This window comes from Chelonoidis abingdonii, chromosome 22, assembly GCF_003597395.2.
Source record: "Chelonoidis abingdonii isolate Lonesome George chromosome 22, CheloAbing_2.0, whole genome shotgun sequence".
In the NCBI taxonomy this organism is placed as follows: domain Eukaryota; kingdom Metazoa; phylum Chordata; order Testudines; family Testudinidae; genus Chelonoidis; species Chelonoidis abingdonii.
The window spans coordinates 258,270-275,345 of NC_133790.1; the positions used below are offsets into that span (position 1 = coordinate 258,270).

Sequence of the window (17,076 nt, forward strand, 5' to 3'; positions counted from 1 at the left end):
TAACATTAAAAAATACTACATGGTGCTCAAGATAGGAAATTATAACAGAAAGTGGACTGTTTTCAATTCTAACAGCCCTCCTATTATAACAGCCCATTTAATCACAAGAAAATACAGCAATTTTATATTTCAGCTACTAAATAAGGTTAAAGGAAGGAAGTGAACATTTGGGCTGGACATCAGCAATGAGTTCCTTAACAATAATGCCGACTCCTTTGGGAAACAGTGTTGCAAGGCAAGCAGCTGAAACCCTGACACTGGCAAATTTAATCTTGAATTAGAGAAAGCTTCAGGAATGTTGTACAGAATTTGACAACAGTTAGGCTGCTGGTGTGCAGACACCACTGCCTATCATGCTGACCAATATTGTCACACATTTCCTTGTATGCTCCCATCTGTCTGTCCATCTGCTGTCTCTTGTCTTTTGCTTAGAATATAAAACTTTTTGGGGCAGGGACAGCCTAGCACAGTAGGGTTCTGGTCCATGACTAAGGCTTCTAGACCTTATGTTAATGCAAATAGTAATGTGCTACAGGAAACAATCCTGTATTAACAAGGGAAGAGACTGATGTTAGATGTTTACTATGCTCCTGTAGAGAACCACGTACAAACATGGCATTGAATGGAGTTTACAGAGGTCATACAAGACCCAATGGAGCACATCATCCTTCACATCTTCTAATGAGAAATTTGTGTTTACACAATTATATTTTACCTTCATAGCAGGTTACCTCGGTATCTCAACTGCTGAGTAACTCTCCTGAAGGCATTAATTGCCAACCAATAAATGTGGTAGCAACAGCACTATCCAGTGTCCAGCTTCCAGTAGTGTGTGTTCAAGTGGTAGTGCTTTGCTTGTCTCTCAAACAAAATGGTCATTTCATGTTAGTTTCTTACTGACAAAGTAGTGAAGATTTTAAAAATATATCTGTGGGACCAACAGGATAGCCCCTCCCTCTAAAGGAACATTCCCATTGGGTTTTCCCCTTGGGCTGTGAGCTTTCAAAAGAAAGGCCTAATTTTATTTAGCACAGCAGGCTAAAAGTTCATAGGGAGAAGCACTCCCCATCCCCTTGCACTGCTCAGTTTGGCTACCATAAACATATTATGCAATAATTTTTCAACTGTCATGGGTTCTATTAGAGTTGCCCTGGAATCTAAGACAAGGTTGAACTGGAGGCTACTGCCACCTACTGGAGCCTTATTCATGAAGTGTGTTGGGTTCTTCCAAAGCATTGGATATTGGATGACATCCTCCTGGGGATTACCTTCTGTGCTGGTATTTCTTCTCTTGGCTTCAGCCATTAGGGGAGCTGGTGAAGCGACATGGATAAGCCATTCGTACATAAAGGAGATCTGGGACTGGTTCTTATTTACATCAAATGTAAATGGCACCATCACCCAGCATTCTAAGTGCCTAACATCTGCACCTGGATGAAAGCAGCTGGATAAAGCTGAACCCAGGCAGCACTGGTGGGACGAAGGAAACTTAAGAATATACCTCCTCTGTAACATCCTCCATTGCAACAACTACTTTGACTGTCAGGTCAGTCTGCAGCCCTGGAAGACTTTTGGACTTCCCAGTGCTAGCGCAAGACCACATAGCAGGAAGTCCACTGCCAACTGCCTCTGACCAGAAGACTATACCCCATCCTGCTGGGCACAAATCTAGCCACACAGCAAACCACATGTGACACCTCCAGGCTTTATTAGTGCAATTCCTATCTAGGAATAAAGCCACATGCCTACAAGCTCCATCTGATACAAATGAGTTGCGGATATACTTCGTAGCACATCACCTCAGTGCTCAGCTCTTTGTGCAGGCTCCCTACTGACCACAGAGTCCAGTTCAGGAAATGCAATCTGCCCTCTCTATGGGATTGGCTACAAGTACATGAGAGATCACCTCTCCCTCCATACCCATGACCTCTTATGACAGCTATGTTCCATTAGAACACTGGAACAGTCAACTCAGCAAAGGGCTTGCGGGCTATGCATGATGCTGAATAGCCAATATCTCATCCTTTGCAGTACTGCTTTTTTAATATAATATTTAAATGTAATAAAGAGTGCACTATATTTTAATTTTGTCATTGTAACACCTAGCCACCTGTGCATGCTTATGAAGTTTAAGAGGAATAACACTACTAATTCAAATTAAAGTATTGCAAATCAAGACTGGGACTGGCTACTGCTGAAACCAAAAGAACCACCTTGGCTGCTCCGAGCCCTGCCCAAGAGAAGGATGCCAGGCAAAGATGGCTGCTCCTATGCTTTCACAGAAACAAGATGGATTAACATGAAAAGGCAGACAGGAAACAGAGCAGACACTAGGACTCGTCAAAATGGCAGACAGAAACCTTGTAGGATTATGGTGGAAGGAACAGAGCTGGTGCAACTCTACAATATCTGCACCATCAGTCTACATTAACATGGAAGCAGTCTGAACTGATCTAGTCTATGGGGAAGGTCTTAAAAGTTACCTGGATCTGATGCAATTGTTCTGATACTGGGAATGGCTGCCAGACATTAGAAGCACTTGTGCACGGACACAAAGTGTATGGCAAGTGATCCACATGTTTGACCTAGTTTGGAGGAACATTAATATTTTTTAATGTAGATGGGTCTAGTCAGTGCAAAACATGGACAAGTCACTTAATCACTATACTTCATGTTTCCTCATCTGTAAAATGGAAATATTGACCATGCTCACGGGGATGCCTGCCTTAATGTTTGCTGAAGTGATGAAGGATGGACAGTGCTAGAAAAGGGTAAAGTAGTATTTCCTCTCGCATCCCCAGTGAGACGTTACTATAGATTAACTATGAAACTTGTGTTATTAATCCTATTTCCAACTCTTATTCACCATACCTTGAACGCAGCAAAGGGGCAGAAAGGAGGATTTCAGTGTCTCAAATGGAACTCCTATTTAGGCTCCACAATGAGCTACAGACGCACGAAAGGTACTTCACCCTAATTTCTGCACCTCTTTCAAACCTAACTAAACTCCACCCGTCTACCTTTTGTCTTAATTTCCAGTGTGTTTTACAGCAAAAACGTTGCACAGCAATCTAAAAAAACATTAAAAATTTTATTGAAAACTGACATACAAATGGTGATTTGGTCCCAACAGAAGACAGATCAGAATGAGATCTTTCATATTTCAGAATAAAGCATCCAGCAAGGATTTTCCCAGTACTGCACCATTTGTGCCATCTCACTTAACATGCAGAACTAACAAAAAATACGTTTAAGAAAGTTAACAATAGACTGAACTGTAAAGACTGCAGCCGCCTACACCTTAAAATGTTTTCTTGAAGCAAATTTCAGTTCAATTAACATTCCATTTAGTTTCTGGATGGGAAACAGTGTTCCCTTTCCCTCATCAATACAAGAAGAGTTTTGAACAGTTCCCCCTTAATATAAAACAGAAAAGACCTCTGAAAACCAAATTAGATGTTTGCTAATTAAAGCTGAACTGCTTTAGATATAAAGTCATCCCCTGGCTTAGGCCAATAAACACATTGCCAATAATCCACTGAGAAATCTCAATTCAAGTGGTAGAGTAGTATTAGGGCTCAGTGGAAACTGCATCAGCAAAGAATTTAAGGAGGAAACCTACATCTGAAAAGCCACCTTTGGCACACATGTGATATGCAAAGGAGTTAAAACCAGAAATAGACACAGTATCTATACTGTTCCCCTTTGGAAATTCAGATGAAAAAAAACAAGTTTTTAAAAATCAAGCAATATTTTTAAGAGGAAAAAAAGAGCCCTACTTGGATTTCACACTTATCAGCTTTCTAATGTCCTCCATGTTCCTTTGTACCATAATTTTAAGTATTGGCAAGATGGTTCCATTAACCATATGAATATTTCCTTCTTCTCATTCAGTTAATTTAGGACCAGACCCATCAGATAAGCGCAATCTGAACTTTCACCCTTTTCCAAAGTCATACAAGCTTAGAGCAGATATCCGTTTGGAAGCACTGCAACACCTTCTAACCTCACAAAGTGGACAATGTCGTCTTCCCTCCAGCATACCATTGTTTTGATTATTTTACACACAGTAACATTGCAGCCTCTCAGATGCTGTAGAATTTAAGTCTGTTTAGTAGGTTAATGACATTCACATGAGATGTTTTACATACTACATATAAGAGGCTTTCACTAACCTCACATAAAAAATTAGATACAAGAGCAAAAGAAAGCTGCACACAGCTTTCTGCTCAGTACAGAAATCAAGGTTTCAGATGTCAAGTTATACAACAGTTTCCAGCCTACTTCAATGCTGGTTCAAACTTCAAAATAATTTTAGTGTGTATTTCTTAAACATTTGTTTAAATATTAAACATTAAAGCTCTTTCAGAATCTTGGGCAAGAAGAGCAGGATGGAACTTCTCTGCTTACCCCCAAATGCACATGTCAGAAAGAATGTCTCCTCTCACATAAAATGCCACTGGCTGAGAAAGGAGCAGAAATGCTGACTGCAAATTAAAGCTTTGATATTAAAATACATATGATGGGTTTTTAACTAGAAGAATGTCTCACCACATAAACTATTACGGTGTTGTGCTAAGCAAAGAAGTGTAGATAGTTGCTTTTCCAATAAATCTAAAGCTGCTTTGCTGAGGAGCCATTGCATGGGTTTCCTTCTAGTATGGGGGAAGTCAAGGCAAACAGATTAGGAATTACCATCCTAATACTTTACCCAGAAGAGTATTTTCATGAGGGGAACCTCAGTTCAGATGTCTCCAAGGAAACCTTGAGACTGACTCTTTGTTGACTGAGAAGATTATTTGGTTTACTGCATACTGATAAATTTTTGTACTATTTTCTAATAAGTAGCTAACTAGATTCCTTTCCTGCAGTACCATTAGCTGGAATAAATGCCTGCAGTATAAATTAATAATCCAGATGCAATCTGAAACTCCAGAAAAACAGAGTATAGTTTTAATAACACAAATGTTTCTGGTTTACATAAACCACTAAGTCCAGGTTTACTTAGAGCCAAATTCTGCTCACTCTACTAATGCAAGTAGTCCCACTCAGTTTGAGATTAGTCGTGTATGGCAAATAGGATTTGGCCCTTACTGAGACAAGATTTACCCAAAGCTGTTAAAGCAGCTCCTCTGTATCTGAGTCACACATCATCATTTATCAAGATTAAAATCACAAGGTGTCAGTAAATTCAGCACCAGCTGTGTCAGAAATATTACCAAAGGTCATGTCTGGCTTTCCAGTCTGATTCAGACCAAGGGAAAACTGCAGCACAAGGTAAAAATGCCAAACCAATCAGCTGAGACCATCCTCTAGGCTTCTTCTTTACTAGCTCAGAGAAAACTGAACATTTTTAACTGGCCCTTAGGCTAAATTTAGTAACCAACTTCCAGCTGAGTCACTGATTTAACTTTCTACGAAAACTAGACCATACGAGTCTACTGTTCAGTTATAACTTGTCACCCCCTATCACACTGCAGCACAGATAATTTTTATATTTACATTTTAAGGTCAGGCCAAGTAGATGGAGGGATTGTTTTTCTTAGTATAACTAGTGAGAGATATCTTCTCCTTTCAGTACATTTGAGTAACCTCTCATGAAGCTAATAGAATGAGCCAAGCATATCCCCCAAAGTCTTAATGGCTCACCAAGTATAAGGGGTAGTCTGAACCACTGTTGCATTCGATCTCTGCATTTCACTCTTTACCAAAGGCAACTAAGAGGACAGGCCTAATAAGCCATTTGGAGAACCTCTTCCTTGCTCAACAGGCCACTGGACTTCTTGTAAAAGATGCTGCTTTTAACAGACTATAAAGGTTTCCTTCCATCTCCTAAAGCTGCAACTGTCCAACTCCAGATTCTTGTTGCTGTTATCAGAAAACAAAAAAACCCCAACAACAACTACTTCAGGTCCACACCTCATACCTGGAAGGTAGAGGGAGTCAAAAATCAGCCACTGAAACCTTCAGAAATTCATCATTTCAGCCTGAAATCTGGCTTCTATAATTCCATCTCCTCTTCTACACATACAGATGTTCCCAAGCTACTATATAGTCCTGGAGACATCACAGTTTGTTGTGCTTCAGAGAATGTTTCAGTTTGTGGTTGAAAGGCGGCTCCAAGAGTTGATTGCTTAGCTTGGCACCCTTCTGTGCCCTGCTGCTTGTAGTTTTTAGCAACAGAAACAGATTTCAGTTTGTCTGTGAGGAATTCAGGGAGAGGTTTCCAGAGCACTAGCTCCATGGAGGGACGGCTCCTAGAAGGGATGGAGACTTAGTTTAATCAAAACTCTTTCAATAACAGCTGTGACAAATGAAAACTGCCTAACTGCATCATCCACTTAAGTCACTGTCTGTGGAGAAGTGCCCCGCAAACATGCACTAGTGTTTTGTCTAATCTTCTTGAGAAAGTTCCAATTCCTCCTTTCATGGCCTAACAGAAGTTTTTCCTGATTTTCATCATACATTTCCCCTTTCTTATGTTCATTCCATTACTCTCAATTCTAACCCCACGTACAACATGAAATAATTCTCTCCCACTGCACCAACCATGAAGCTCACTATTGTTCACCACACTATGAGACCTTTCCCTTGATATGGAAACCTTCATATATGAACAACGGCAGGCTATAAAGTTAGTGAAATTGAGAGAGTATATAACATTATGTATTAAAGGGAGCATACAACAGAGTGTTTTTGAATACTGTGTACAGATATGGTGGTCTCATCTCAAAAGAGATACACTGGCATTAGAAAAGGTTCAGAGAAGGGCAACTAAAATGATTAGGGTTTTGGAACGGGTCCCATACAAGGAGAGATTAAAGATGCTAGGACTTTTCAGCTTGGAAAAGAGGAGACTGGGGGGCGGGGGGTAGGAATCTGATAGAGGTATATAAAATCGTGAGTAGTGTGGGGAAAGTGAATAAGGAAAAGTTGTTTACTTGTTCCCATAATATAAGAACTAGGAGCCACCAAATGAAATTAATGAGCAGCAGGTTTAAAACAAATAAAAGGAAGTTCTTCACACAGCGCACAGTCAACCTGTGGAACTCCTTGCCTGAGGAGGCTGTGAAGGCTAGGACTAACAGGGTTTAAAAGAGAATTAGATAAATTCATGGAGGTCAAGTCTATTAATGGCTATTAGCCAGGATGGCTAAGGAATGGTGTCCATAGTCTGTTTGTCAAAGGGTGGAGACAGATGGCAGGAGAGAGATCACTTGATCATTACCTGTTAGATTCACTCCCTCTGGGGCACCTGGCATTGGTCACTGTCAGCAGACAAGATACTGGGCTGGATGGACCTTTGGTCTGACCCAGTACAGCCATTCTTATGTTAGTCTATATGAATTCAGCATTCTACTGTAAATTGCAAATACCGTATTTTTAGCAACTACATATAATGCTCTGCTACATGATACGATACAGTACAGTACATCACAAACACGTTATCAAAGAATCTTCCAACAGTAATGCTATAAAGAATTACAGTTTGAAATCATGTCTTGCTCAACAGAGGAGAGATGGACCCTGTAGGCAAAACCCTTTTCTCCATTTGGGTATGTTACCTGTGTAGCTCCAACATTTCCTCAAGAACTTACATGGACTCTATTATTTTTTTTGTCAGGACTTGATCAAAATCCCTCCTCAGCCCCTTTTGAAGAGTATCAGACAGGACAAGAGTGGGCAGATTGCTAGTATTCCCATCGGCATGAACATCTTCATCTTCATCAATTATCCTAAGAATGGAGGCAGGAAAGGGGGAAATAATACATCTTATTATTGACCATATCACAGACAGATATGTTTACCTACTGCTAATTGAATCCCATTTGGGGAGAGTATGCAGTTCAACCACACAATATAAAATTAACACTGAGTTAAGCAGCAATTTCATCTTCTCAGCTCCCTGTAGTTTAGCTTCAAAGATTATTTTCAGCTGCTCTGAAAGGTCCTGAATTTTGGTGACCCCATGCTACAGCGGCTCAGAGTACTGATCAGAATGACCCAAAGCTTGACCACTTAGGATGCACTGCAAGAATTGCCTTTTTGGTAACGCTCTTGTATATAAATTTCTAAGAATACCCACAGATGTACCCCAGTAGAGCACCTGAAATCCTAGAAAAGGGCAAACAGAAGAAACCTGTATGTAGTCCACTATGGACCTCACAGTGCAGATCCAGATAGGTGTTATGAACGTCAGATCTCACATCCCAAACTAACCAATTTAAAGGTATAACTCACTGCTATAAAACTTTGTTAACACTGACTTAAGGTTGACCTGAAGCACTGTGTACCCTCCCGGAACACTGAGTGCACCCATATTTAAGCCGCTTGTGGACTGAAGTATAATTTTGAAGTGTTCACTGTAGTTTGTACGATGAGATGGGGGGATACCAACTTTGAAGTTTACTGTAACTGTTTTAAAAAAAACAAAAAATATATGACTAAATTTTCTTTAGACCCTTTTTTCCACAAGAGCTACAGCTCTCTGGAAGATGAAACTGGTAAGTGTGAATCCTTGGTTTTGTGTAGACTAGATGAATTACTGAAATTTCAATTTTGTTCTCTGTATTTATTTTTCCAAGATCATCATAAAGTTTGTTACTCTTTTGATTGACAACAGTATCCTATGCTACATTAGTCGACCTTATACCAGTCCTTATAAAAAGGTCTTCTACTATGAATGCATTTCCTGATGCTCTACAACTCCTTTGACAAGAGTCCTAGCCGGAAAGGATAAATGGTTCACTGGCTAGCATACTAGCCTAGGACTTGGGAGACCCCAGATTCAACTCTCAGCTCTGGGGCAAATCATTTATGTCTCTCTGTGCCTCAGTTCCACATCTGTAAAATGGAGACATTATCACCTCCCTCCCTGTGTCATAAGAATAAATACATTAAAGACAGGTGTTCAAATAGTACAATAATGGGGGTCACGGATGTAAGACAGATAGTCCCAATGTTCCTCACCATTTTCTGAACATGTGGCATGGGTACATTACCTTTGTGCTACTTCTTGTTACCATCATTCATTCAATCTTTCCTCTCTTAAATTATACTACATTCCTTGACAATACTTAAGTAAAATCTGAGCATGCATGAGGATTTTAGAACACTTTGGAATACTAGATCTCAAACCAGAAGCTTTGCTTTAAGGACAAATCTTCCAGAAGGAACCCCTAGGTAACGCAGGCAGAAAGCAACTAATGTGCATAACACATTCTCAGCAAGCTGCCAAGGGCAGGATTTTAACTTGTAGTACATGGGTGTTGCTCAGGTGCAGTGGCTACAGGATGTCACCCTGAGCTTCCAGTTACTATGATGACAGGCTGCCTGCAAAAATTCTGGCTTGCAACTTTCTCTAGCTTGTGCCACATTGTAAATTTAACTTTAACCCTGAATAACTGTAATACTGTATCCTCAAAGGGGCAGTGGCTGCCGGACACTAGCTGAAATCAATCCTGACCCCATAACACCAATTCGAGAAGAGGCACAGTTTGAGCCCCCAGTGTGTCAAAATAAAGTTAAGAACTGTAAAATTTTGATTTTTTTTTGTTTTTTTTGAAGGGGGCTTTATCTTGAGAAAGCCTTGCTCACAATTACCTCAAATTTGGACCAATGATTGTATCCCAGATTCCCATGAGGCAAAGCTCTTATTAAGACAATCCAAGTCACCACGTGGATTTTAGAGCACTTAAAAAAAAAAAGACAGCTGTTAAACAGTAAGCTAGTCTCAACCCTACTTACAGTGGTGCTGCCACCCTACTACAATAAACTCAGTTATCCCTTAGACAACGCCTATGAATAAAGGGAAAGCTAGGAAAAAACCCACTCTACTCAATCCCTGTGTTTACCTGTCCTCAATTTCCTGAAGCTTCCTGCGGGCAACCTCGCACTGATGTTCCCCCATTGTCTGATCCATATCTTCACAGGGAATTTCTAACAAGCCAGCTTCATGAAGACTACCAATGCACTGCCTTGCTACCTCCCCAGCTGCCTGCTGACCTGCACAGAGAATCTCTTCAGTGCTGGGATTCGGAGAGTAGTGAACAGTTTCAATCAGTCTCTTCTTCTTCACAGGGCAACTAGGAAACCAAGCAAATTTATAGTTGGCAACAGAGAAATCTCTGACATTGTTAAAAAAAACAAAACTATTAAGATCTTTGTCTGTCACACCTATTTCTACAGATCTGCATACTTTGTCTGTTGAGAAAGACTTCACTTCCAATGTACAAGAAGAAATTTTAGCTCTTCAAATACAAAAATGCCTTTTCAAGAAAATCAGTATCACACATTCAGTTAGATTTGTATTATACAAAGTGGACTGGATTCAAGGTTTCTGTTTATGTTCAGGAAAAAACAACTGAGAATGGTTCCAAACTATAGTAGTACTGGGAAAGATTCCCTCACCTAAGCACAGTACAATCTTTTGAGCTCTACCTTGGATCACACACCATCCACCTCCCTCCACCACATAGGACAGAAAGTGAATCAGGCCAAAAGCAAGTCACTGAAGACAAGTTTAACTTACCCATCCATCTCTTCCTCTAGTTTATGCTTCTTTCCACAGCGAAGAGAAACTCTGGAAAGGAAGAATGAACAGTTATTCGACTACTAACAGTGTTTTATACCTTTGGATGGAATTGAATGTGATCAAGAAAATTAAAGCACATGTTGCTGGTGGATTATGTTCTATGGCTTTCAGTGTGCAGGTCACCTTGACATAATCAGATGAGGGGAAAAACAGAGCCAAAGATGCATTAGTCTAGAAACAAATCTGTTAAATAAAAACAAACAAAAACAGTTGGAGTATAAAGGGAAGCAGTTTAGCTTCACGCATCTCTTCTTGAAATTAGTTACCTGAATATAATTGAAATAGGGCAATGTTTGGATCATCTGGTAACTAGTTTCAACCATGACGGCCAAAGTAGAAGGTAAGTTCAGATAAGTGTGAAGCATGACATTCTGAACTTGACATGTATTTTTTCTCCCAAAAATAAAGACAAAACACTCTAAAACAGGGTTTTCTCAGCTGCCTTTTGCTGATTTCCATGACAGTTTCTTTCTTGTACTGTGTTTGTGGGGGAAGGTGGGAAAGGAATAGATGTATTTTTCCTGAAGCATTCCTGTTTCTTGAAGTGAGTGCTTAATTATCATAGAATCATAGAAGATTAGAGTTGGAAGAAACCTCAGGAGGTCATCTAGTCCAACCCCCTGCTCAAAGCAGGACCAACACCAACTAATTCATCCCAGGGCTTTGTCAAGCTGGGCCTTAAAAACCTCTAAGGATGGAGATTCCACCACCTCCCTAGCTAACCCATTCAGGTGCTTCACGACTCTCCTAGTTAAACAGTTTTTCCTAATTTCCAACCCAGACCTCCCTCACTTGCTCCTTGCTGTGTCATCTGCCACCACTGTGAACAGCCTTGCTACATCCTCTTTGGAACCCCCTTCAGATAGTTGAAGGCTGCTATCAAATCCCTCCTCACTCTTCTCTTCTGCAGACTAAATAAGCCCAGTTCCTTCAGCCTCCCCTCATAAGTCACGTGCCCGAGCCCCCTAATCATTTTTGTTGCCCTCCACTGGAGTCTCTCCAATTTGTCCACATCCCTTCTGTAGTTGGGAGTGGGGGCCAATCCATACTACTTTAACTTGCTGGCAAGAATACTGTTGGAGAACATATCAAAAGCTTTGCTAAAGTCAAGATATATCACATCCACCGCTTTCTCAATATCCACAGAGCCAGTTATCTCATCATAGAAGGCAATCAGGTTAGCCAGGCATAACTTGCCCTTGGTGAATCCATCTTCCTCTACTCCAAGTGCTTCAAAATGGACTCACTGGGGACCTGCTCCATGATTTTTCCAGGGACTGAGGTGAGGCCGTAGTTCCCCAGATTCTCCTTCTTCTCTTTTTTAAAGATGGGCACTGTATTTGCCTTTTTCCAATTGCACAGCTTTAATCTCTTAACATGGTTTAATGGCACATTAATCAAACTAATCACACAAATGGAAAAATAAAAAATCTGCAGTGTAATACTGATCTGGATAAACACACTTTTCATCCACATTAAAAAGAACGCAGCAGTCTTCTTTCATATGGCATTTGAGAAGCAACGGGCTGGGATTATAATTGAATGTTAAGATTCGAAAGCCTTTCTAATGCTTTTAGAGTATCTGTGTGGATCCCTTTGTACCACCACTGTAAGCATGAAAGGGGCAATTGTTCTGTGATACATCGCAGGGTTTGTACCTCAACATGTGGTTGAATGCAGTTCACTGCTGCAAAATCCTGGAACTTAAAGGACTTCCTGGTCATAAAACAATGGCAATAATGGCCAATACCTTACCTCAAATATGCCCATCACTGCGAATTACGCAGCTCAACATCGAGGGCCTATCCATCACAAAGTGCAATTACACCACAATGATCCTGCAGGTTCAAAACACTGATGTCCTTGTGCTACAACACACCTGGAGAGCGAAAGCCACAAATCGAACAGAAAGAAAGCAGTAAAAACATTATAGCTTTTAAATCAAGTCCACATTTCTGCATTCAATTATGTAAATGCAAACGTCCTTTTGTTTCCCAGACAATTGAGACACACCCTAAACCTACTGGTGGGGTAAGAAAAACAGAAGGAAGGAAACAGGACAGTACAAAATTCTCAATTCCAGTATAATACTGAACAAATTACAAGAACTGAAAAATTAGAGCCTTTATGAAAACTCAGACATTCAGAAAAATACACTATAGATAAGAGATGCTATCCTCCACCTCTCTCTTGTTTATTTTTGTACTTACTGGGTGCAATTCTGCTGTTGCAATAAGACTGGTGGTTTTTCACTGTTTGTGAAAGAAACTGTTGCAACAGTCAAGCCCTCATTATAGCTTCCAGTTGCAGCTAGGGAGGCAAGGTCCAGGTTACTCTGCAAGTATGAGCTGCTGAGGTCAGAGCCTTCTACTATATTATTTCTGTTCCCTGCTATAACCACCATGGTTTGTTGGGGATATTCATGACCAACAGCTCCAGGCTGGGATTCAGTCTGTATGATTCCAGGTTGGAAGGTACTGTCAGGAAGAGTTGCTGGAGCCTGTGGAAACTCCACAGGAGGAACTCCTTGAAAGGATCTGCCCAAAGTTGCCATTTTCATCTGTACCTGTGGGAAAAGACAAACCAACCCAGAACACTGTGACTATAAGCAAACACGTTGCATAAGCATCAGTGAGGAAAAGACCAGGTCTATATTCAGAGATTTTGCTGGGATGGCCTTGTTGGTTAGGGTATGATTTTGTTTGAACAATAAAATTATGTCAGTAAGAACCCTAGTGTGGATGCTGTTATACAGGCGAAACAGTTCTTTTGCTGGTATCATTTACTAGTTACTCCAACAAACTAAAGTTATGTGTACACTTAAAATGCTACAATTGCACAGCTGCAGCTGTGCCACTTTATTACTTCAGTGCAGACAGTCGCTACAGCACTATAGTTAATTAAACTCCCAGAGAGAAGATAGCTAAATCAATGGAAGAATTCTTCCCTTGACATACCACTGTCTGTAAGGGGGAGCTGGGGGGAGGAGGTCACTTCAACTATGTCACTCACAGGTGTGGATTTTTCACACCCCAGTTAAGTCGACCCAGCTATGTCACTTTTCAGTGTAGACATGGTCTGACTGTAGACTACTACTACAGAAATAGGAGGGGTTCTCCACTCACTGTAGGTAATCTACCTCCCTCAGAGATGGGAGCTAGATCAAGGGAAGGATTCTTCTGCTGACCTGGTGCTATCTACAACAGGGATTAAGAATGCTTAACTATGGCTATGTCTACACTATGCAGCTTATAGCAATGCAGCTGTGCTGCAAAGACGCGCAGTATAGCCACTGTTTGTCAGCAGAAGAGAGCTCTCCTGCCAACAAAAAGCTTCCACCCCCAACAAGAGGTGTTAGCATTGTCTGCAGGAGCAACAAATCACTGTTCACACTAGCACTTGTCCCTGACAACACTTTTGTCTTTCAGGTATGTGTGTGCGCATGTGCGTGTTTTAACATCTTTGAAGGACAGAAGTTGTGTCTTTCAATTGCCAGTGTAGACAAAGCGTAAAGAGATTTCTACACTGGCACTTCATCGGCAAAACTTCTGTCATTCAGGTATGTTAAAACACACCTCCACGAATGACAAAAGCTTCACTGATGAAAACTGCTGGTGTGAACAGTGCTTTGTAGGCACTGTTCACGACATGTCACTAAAAGCTGCATAGCGTAGCCATAGCCAAAGAGTCCGTCTTCACTACCAACGTTAAAACGCAGTCACACCAACACTTGAACTTGGCTTGTAGTTGCGGCACCAGTGCTCGGAGACAGTTCTCCCAGCGCTGTACAAGACCCATCCCCATGATTGCGACTCCCAGCACTGGTGCACTGTCTACACTGCCACTTTACAGCACTGAAACTTGCATCGCTTGGGGTGTGTTTTTTCACACCGCTGAGTAAGACATTTTCAGCGCTGTAAAGTGGCAGTGTAGACAAGACCCAAGTCTCTCAAGGGTGTGGATTTTTCATGCCCCTGAGAGACGTAGCTATGCCGATGTAAGCTACAGTTTCATGCAGACTGGCCCTAAGTGATACTGGCAAAAGCATTTTCTGCCAGCATAACTGAGTCTATGCTAGGCCTTTTGCCAGTATAAGAATGTCATTAAAAAAAAAACAAAAAAATGACCCACACGTGTGAAATTACTTTTCTGGCAAAAGTTTCTAGTGTAGACCAGACCTAAAAGACCCACTGTAAACAGGTTTAATGCCAGCTACAGTTTACAGCAGTAATAGACACAAAACAAATGCAGACTCTCACTGGAATGATCTCCAGCAAATGAGACAGAAAAGGTGCTCTGGAGCATAGGAGGGCACAACAGCACCAGCAAATAATGGCATGGTATTAGTTACTCCAGAGTTTAAAACCCATTTCAGAAACACTGGTGGGACTAAGATAGACCTTGAGTGAGGTCCCTCAACTAGGGTGACCTAATGTCCCGATTTTAGAGGAACAGTCACAATTTTTGGATCTTTTTCTTATATAGGCTCCTATTACTCCCCCACCCCCGTCCCAATTTTTCATGTTTGCTGTTTGGTCACTCTACCCTCACCATTCCCTGTACAAGCAATAGTCCAGTCTAAGGCCACTGCCCCACATCTCCCCAAGCCCATCCTCTCTCCCTCAACCTGCTCCACGCTATAAACAGCAGTAATCCACCCTAATGTCACCGCATTACCTCTCACTATGGCCTGCTCCCTGCACCCAACCCTCCTTCCTCCCCACACCTCACATCCCCCCAACATCCTCTCTCACCATTCCCTCCACATCCAGTCCCTTCCCCCCACAAATCTCCCACATCCAATCTTCTCCCCCCAACATCCCCATTCCTCTCCCCATCCTGCATACCCAGTCCCCTCCCCACCATAAATCCCCCGCACCCAGTCCCCTCCCCCACATCCTCTCCCCATTCCCCCCACACCAGTTCCTTCCCCCCACAAATCCCCCACACCCAATCCTCTCCCCCCACATCCCCATTCCTCTCCCCATCCTGCACACCCAACTCCCCACATCCTCTCCCCAGTCCCCCCCAACACACACCCTTCCCACATGTCCCCCGGCCCTCCCCAGCAACTTGGTCCCACCCGGCCCCCCCAGCAGGATCCCGGCCGCTCCGTTCCGCACACAGGTCCGGGCGCTGTCATTCCCCATCCGCGCACCCCGCACCGCACTCACCCCAGAGCAGACGGGACCCCTCAGCCTCGCTCCTTTCCAGGCCTTTCTCCGCAGCCGGAGAAAACGCGGAGCGGGCGCGGGATGCTGGGAGTCGTAGTTCCGGTGGGGGAGATGGCCGGGGCTGGGGCATGCTGGGAGTCGTAGTTCCTGTGGGAGTGGGGCGGGGGGTGGCTGAAGCTGAGGCATGCTGGGAGTCGTAGTTCCAGTGGGGGGAATGGCTGAAGCTGAGGTATAGTGGGAGTCGTAGTTCCGGGGTGTGTATTCGCACCCATGTGCATACTGGGGCATGCTGGGAGTCAGGGCCGTCCTTAGTATTTATAGGGCCCTACGCGGTATTACTAAACTGGTGTATCTGTGCTTGATGGCAGCCCAGGGTCAAAACCTGGGGGAGGAGGCAGCAGCAAGGGATACCGAGCTGCCTGGCCTGTCTCATGGCAACAGAGAGTCACAGTTCCCCACAGAGACCCCTGCACCCTCTCCCTCATGCGAAATGTGTGGCACTGGCACGTTTGGCTCTGTGATTATGGCCCTGCCTAAAAAGAGTGCAGCACACGCTGGGAGTGCGGGATCCAATCCACTGTTAACTGCTGTCATAGGCAGTTGGTGAAGCTGCCACCTGGGGAGGCCAACTCCGCAACCCACCTAGTCTGCCTGTGGCCCCGCCCCACCCATACTCCACTCCTGCTCTGTCCCAGACTTTGCCCCACACTGCCCAGGCTCTGCCCTCTCCCCACAGCTCCATCCTCTCTTTCCTCCCGCTCCCTGATCACCCCCTTTCAGCCAAATCCCTGAACACAAATGAAGCAAATGACATTTGGAAAAAAAACCGCTCTTCTCCAATTTCTTTCTAAAGAAAGTGGAGCATGTTTTCCACTGCATGCCAGAAGGTGAAGACTGGACATGCAGAAGGTATCTAATTAAAGGCACTGAACTTAGGAATAAAAAATGTCAGTCACAGGTTTTTTGATATACTCTGAGGTTTGTCAGAGATTTATTTGCAAAATCTTTATAGTAAGGGCAAGTCAGCTGTCTTGCTGAATACAACATTAAATATTATGGAATACATGATGCGGCTCTTCTCTGTTTTACATTTTCTTAATCAGTATTTCTAAGATGATTTAATATTTTAAATGTACTCTTAAGCCTTCATAAAGTAATAATTCCAGATTACTACATACTTAATTTACTGAAACACAGACATTATTTTAAATTAATCAGTCACAGAGGTTTAGTGTGTTCATAACAATGTTCATTGCTTTTAGAAAAAGGGAGGGAACACTAATTTACTTTGCGTGATCTCCATAACAA

The 17,076-nt window shown here is 42.4% G+C and overlaps 1 protein-coding gene across 1 annotated transcript; it reads right to left on the bottom strand.

The window, feature by feature from the left end:
* Positions 1-3,072: 3,072 nt before the first annotated feature.
* Positions 3,073-13,154, bottom strand: CCDC117 (coiled-coil domain containing 117). Its single transcript, XM_032765562.2, has 5 exons — positions 12,805-13,154; positions 10,532-10,582; positions 9,855-10,085; positions 7,599-7,736; positions 3,073-6,257 (listed from the first exon to the last, which is right to left on the bottom strand). The coding sequence occupies exons 1-5, from the start codon at positions 13,152-13,154 to the stop codon at positions 6,002-6,004; spliced, it is 1,026 nt and encodes a 341-aa protein (XP_032621453.1). The 3' UTR covers positions 3,073-6,001.
* Positions 13,155-17,076: the final 3,922 nt, after the last annotated feature.